Here is a 5,295-nt window from a genome sequence, read left to right as displayed (position 1 = left end):
ATGTATATGTAGTCAGTTATGGCCACAAACTCGCCTTTGATTACCAAATTGCATTTACTACATCAGTAAATCTGAGCAAACATTTGTCCTAGAGCAACACTGTAGGGTCTTTGTCTTACAGTATAAAGTGATGTGAGACAAGATTTCCTGACTGTAAAGCGGTGCGCAGACGACCAGAGCCCTCTCAGCACAAGGCTGACACGACTTTCCCCATATAGGAAATAAAACGTTAAAATAAAAACAGATTAAGACAGATTACTATACCAAACACATAAAAGTGCATTTACTGAATTGGTTTTGTCTGCTCTTGTTTTTTCAAAGACAATGAGGAGCAAAGTACAATCTGATCCTTGTGTTCATTTTCTATATACTGTTAATCCCCAGACTGTTGTCAGTCTGACAACACTCAAAATTCAAAATCATCCTCAGTGCACACCTTTTTCTCCTCTGTGCTCAAGGTGCTCTGTTGTTTAAGTAGAAGAGAAAAGTTGGACATATTTCACAACCATTAGATGTCCAAGAAACCTCTGAAAATGAGGTCACAGTTACTTCCCGAGCAAAAACTTCTGCTTTTGCTCACAGACCCTAAATTTCAACAAATAACACAATAATATGGCAAAACTGTAAAGTGACACAAGAAGCTAGGGGAAGAGCCACATGTTCCATCTGAGCTTTGAGGAAAATAAACTCAGCTTTTCCTTGGATGTTCGTAGTTTTTCCAGTTCATACAGAACTTCAGCAGTCGGGTTTGTCACTGTGTTGTTCCTCCATCTCATTGAGCCTGCTCAGGATTTATTCAGAGGAAATGAGGAACAAAAAGACATTTTAATAGGTCAGGGGTTTGTGTTGCTCTTGTTGACTTTTAAGTTAAAAAAAAAATCAAATGAATAATATTTCTTTTAAAAATGAATGTAACAGCACTACACACCAGCACTGTGCTTATTTTATATGTTAATCATAATATATTTATAATGGAATAACATGAGCTCAACAGTGTCACAAAAGTACAAACATTCGGTACTTAAGTAGAAGTACAAATACTACTGTTAAAAGTTGAGGTACTGATTGAAATTCTTTACTCGGGTAAAAGTAAAAAAGTACAGGCTCTGAAATGTACTCAAGAAAGTATAAAGTAGCTCTTTGCATGATGTTTCTATTTCTCTGTGCTATATTAACATGATGGTAAAAATAATATCAGGAGATTGGAATACAAACCTTAGTCTAACTTTTTTATTCTAATTATGCTCAGCTTGAATCAGAAGAAAAAGAAGGAAAATAAAAATTTAGCCTACATGGTAGAGGGTGGAAAATGTGTACAGTCAGAGGTTAAAGTGGATTCAGCAGATGTGGGAACATTAAAATTGGCTGTAATGGCTCAGTGTGGGGGAAAAGACTCATAACTCACAATAATTTCTATTGCTTATTGTCTATTGTGTACAGGCTGTGAGCAGCTGACCTGCTGCTCTTTTGGAGGTACACAACTTCAACCAGATGTCTCAGGGACTCAGGGACCCTGACGATTCAGTCAGTCCTTAGAATCGTCATCTCTCCATCCTCCTATGCAGCCTCCCTGTGTGTGACTCGTCACTGGAAACACTATGCTGGGTCCTTCCTGAGGCTGTAAGTCACCATTTTCTCCACATGATGGCGCAGTCAAGCTGTGCGTGAAAACAAGGAAGGCCATTGCCCTTCTTTTCACCACTGCCAAGACAAACGTCTTAACCAATCATAAGATATTCCAGTAATTTTTGTCAGTTTATTTTTGTATTTTTGGTAAAACCCAACAGTAAATGTTTATGTTTTATATCATTTACTTATAAGGTGGCGAGTTTCAAACTTTTCTCCCTCCACATCACGTAGATGTTGTTCATATAAATAATCACACATCTCTGTATGATTAAAGGACCGTGTCAATCATTCATTATCTAAGAAATAAGCACACAGACACCACACATCAGCACTGAGTGTATTACGTGATGAAGAACTGCTTTGGGAGATTTTGCTAAACAAAATATTCACCACTTACTTTTCATCATGGTGGCATATTTACTATGGAACTCCAAAGTGTTCAAAATTAAATAAATAAATAGGTCAAGATGAAATAAATAACTATGTGAATAAATAAGACACAGATATGTAATGTCAGAATGATATTGTGAATTTACAAGTGTGTTATTCTGCCTAAATATTTATGCAGTTATTTATCTGACATTAACTCTTAATGTAGTCCCTAAAAACACTAAGCTTGACTTCACAAGTTAATCCTTCAGATGTTATAATACTGATACTGGAAACATGAGTATGTTGAGTGGCTGCTATAGATCTAGTGTTTTGTTGGGAAACTAACTGATTAATGCTTTTGTAAAGTTTATTAGGAAAATATGACAATGAGCGCTTTCATCAGTGAGTTCGTTTAAATAGGCCAAACACTTATTTCAGGAAAGAATGGTGAAATTATTTTTATTTGTACACTTCCTTAAAAAAATTCATGTGGGGTTGCATTCAATTCTCAAGAACACAATTTATCACAGTTGCTCAAATTTCCACTGAAATGACCCTTCTCATCTCTCCCCTCCTTCTGTGGCACTCTTCTTTATCTGCCTCTTAGATTGTTCCCATTCAATATTGGTAGCAAGTGTGAGCTCACTCTTGCTGGCTTATAGTGAAGGTATTTCCGGTCATTATATTTAGTAAATGACGTCTGTGCTGTAGATATGTTTAACTTCTGCTTCCTGATGCCAGCTTTGTGCAAAATCTGTTTACAGTAAGATCAAACAAGATCTGCAAACTATTTCCAACAAGGCAAAAGTGTTTAAGGTTTTGCCAACAAAGTGAGCGATTTAGTGGTGGGTTTAGGGTGCTGTGCATTCAAAGGGTGACATGCTGTTTTCTATCGATTCAGAAAAAAGGTTAAAAGGGAAAAAGAAGCCCCAGACATTTACATTTTCAAAAACACTTATTAATATTTTAGAATTTGAAGTCCTTTGTCATCACATGGCATCTGTAACTGAATGGTAAATAAAATGAAGGGCATGTCCTTCCACAAAAAAAACTGTTTGTAACATGTAATATTTCTGCAGTGCTGTGGACACTTTCCCTTTTCCTTCCACTGTTAATGCAATCTGCAAAGTTCCGGTAAACCTCTCACTGTACATTCACGTGTCATGCTTAAACCGTCTCTGCTTGGCTCAGCTTTCAGCTTTCACTTGATGGAAGCCGTGATCCTCGCCCTCCTCAGCTTTGAGCGCAATGCTGTTCGTCCTCTTCGCCCTGCGTCTGATGGCGCGATCCGCCAGAAAGACCACGAGAACGATAAAAACCGCAGTGAAAATTATTATTCCCACCAGACCCCCCGGTGGCACTCCCCCCGAGGGCTGCCTGGTTGGATCTGGATATGGTACCGATACGGTAGTGGGAGTGTCTGGTGCCGATGTCCCTTCAGAGCTGTCGTCATCGCTTTCTACGCACTTGTATCCGTCCACTAGCACATATCCCAGAGAGCAGAAGCACACGTAGCTCCCGAATGTGTTCTGACATTTCTGTTCGCAGTAAAGGTCACTGCATTCGTCCATGTCTATGCACACGGTACTGTCCACTCTCTCCTCGACTACGTAGCCGTCGGGACAGTAACACTGGAAATTATTGTTCGGGTCACACTCCGCGGGGCATTCCTCCTTCCCGCAGAACAGCTTGCACTTATTCGCTGACTTCGGGTCCACTCGGTATCCATCATAACACGAGCACTTGTAGCTACCGTGGGTGTTGTGACACTCATGCTCACACGGACCAGACACGCACTCGTTCACGTCGACGCACTGGCCGTTGCGCGTGGAGTATCCCGCCTTGCAGATGCATTCGAACCCGCCGGGTTTGTTGACGCACACGGAGTTCTCCCCGGGACACTGCCGCGGGTCGTTGCAGTCATTGAAGTCCACGCACGACCTGCCGTCATCCGCCAGCTGAAAGCCACGATCACACATGCACGCGTAGGAGTCTCCGTTCATGTAGCAGATCTGCTCGCAGCTCAGCGCCAGACACGGGTCTCCCACGAGCTGCTGCTCGCAGGTCACTTTATTCGCAGGATTAAGGGTTTTTCCTGGTGGGCAGTAGCACGAAGGCATCTTGTTAGGACTCTCCGTGCATTTATATTCACACCCGCCTTCGTCCATCTCGCAGTTCCAGGGCGCCGGCTGCCACATCTCTGCGTAGCACAGATATTTGGTCTCAGATGGCATCCGGAGAGCGGTGCTTCCAGGAGGCGCAGACAGCAAGTCTCTGACCACAAACCCATACGGAGTGGTGTACATGACAGTCTCTCCCGGTGACTCTTCTTGACTTTGGCACATGCCAACGCTGGTGTACTCACAGAGAAACCCGGCGGCCTGATCCTGGCACGGTTTCTGGCTCCATCTGAAGTCCAATTCTGGGGAAACTGAGACGCAGCGCTGAGAAGAGCAGTTCATGTTAAAGTCTGGCAGCCAGTTTGAGAAGTCACTCTCGTCGTCTTTAGTTACCCACTCGTAGCCCCTCAGCCTGGCAACGGGGTCTGGGCAGCGGAGTGGTCGATGTAAACCGATCCAGAAGCTCCCCTTAAAGTTTCCCAGCAGAACAGAAAGAACATCGTGTGCTACAGATGAGCGCACGGTCATTAGTTGCCCCTCTTGATCTCTACATTCATTTTGCGCTCTGCTGAAATCGTTAGGGTCTCTGAACACAGCAAAACACTGGTTATTGATACAGTACCCCCCACTCGGGGCTATACTGCCGACTCTGTTCACCAGCGAGAGCAGCAGCAGGACCGCCAACTGCAGGACAGGATTCATGTTTGACCCTCGGCTGTCTTCCTTCAAGTTTATGTGCGTCCCGTCAGAGTATGGGCCTGTTTGTGTGAAGAACCCTTTAGCTGGCATTTATAGCCCATCAACTCCATGTCAGTGTCCCGACAGAGGAAGGAAGTCGCTCTTAATCAGCCGGCTGCTCCTCACTTTGCCCCTCAGCTCTCTGAGCGGGCTAGACCACATCCCCACAATTACGCACGGCTTTTACGCACGTACGCAGCGAAGCCGTGTGCACGTAAGGGGGGCGGAGGTCATCAAACGAACCCCTCCCCTCTGTTTGCAATAAACCCCTCCCATCTCTCTCTATGTAGCATGTCTGTTATCGAGCAGCATTTCTGGGGTCAGATGTTTTAACCCCGCTTCCCTCAGGTTCTACAGTTTTTACATGTTTTTTTTGGGCATTCAAGTGTTACTATCTCACAACAAGGTAGAATAAGAACGAAATTAACAGCTGTAA

At 43.5% G+C, this 5,295-nt stretch overlaps 1 protein-coding gene across 1 annotated transcript; it reads right to left on the bottom strand.

Moving 5' to 3' along the window:
• Positions 1-2,444: 2,444 nt before the first annotated feature.
• Positions 2,445-5,045, bottom strand: thbd (thrombomodulin). Its single transcript, XM_082504347.1, has one exon. It carries the CDS (start codon positions 4,908-4,910, stop codon positions 3,189-3,191), a length of 1,722 nt encoding a protein of 573 aa, XP_082360473.1. The 5' UTR covers positions 4,911-5,045; the 3' UTR covers positions 2,445-3,188.
• Positions 5,046-5,295: the final 250 nt, after the last annotated feature.

This window comes from Aulonocara stuartgranti (genome assembly GCF_965226115.1).
Source record: "Aulonocara stuartgranti genome assembly, chromosome: 15".
NCBI classification, from domain to species: Eukaryota; Metazoa; Chordata; class Actinopteri; order Cichliformes; family Cichlidae; genus Aulonocara; species Aulonocara stuartgranti.
The sequence above is the reverse complement of the archived record's forward strand: the minus strand, read 5'-3'. Positions and strand labels throughout refer to the sequence as shown.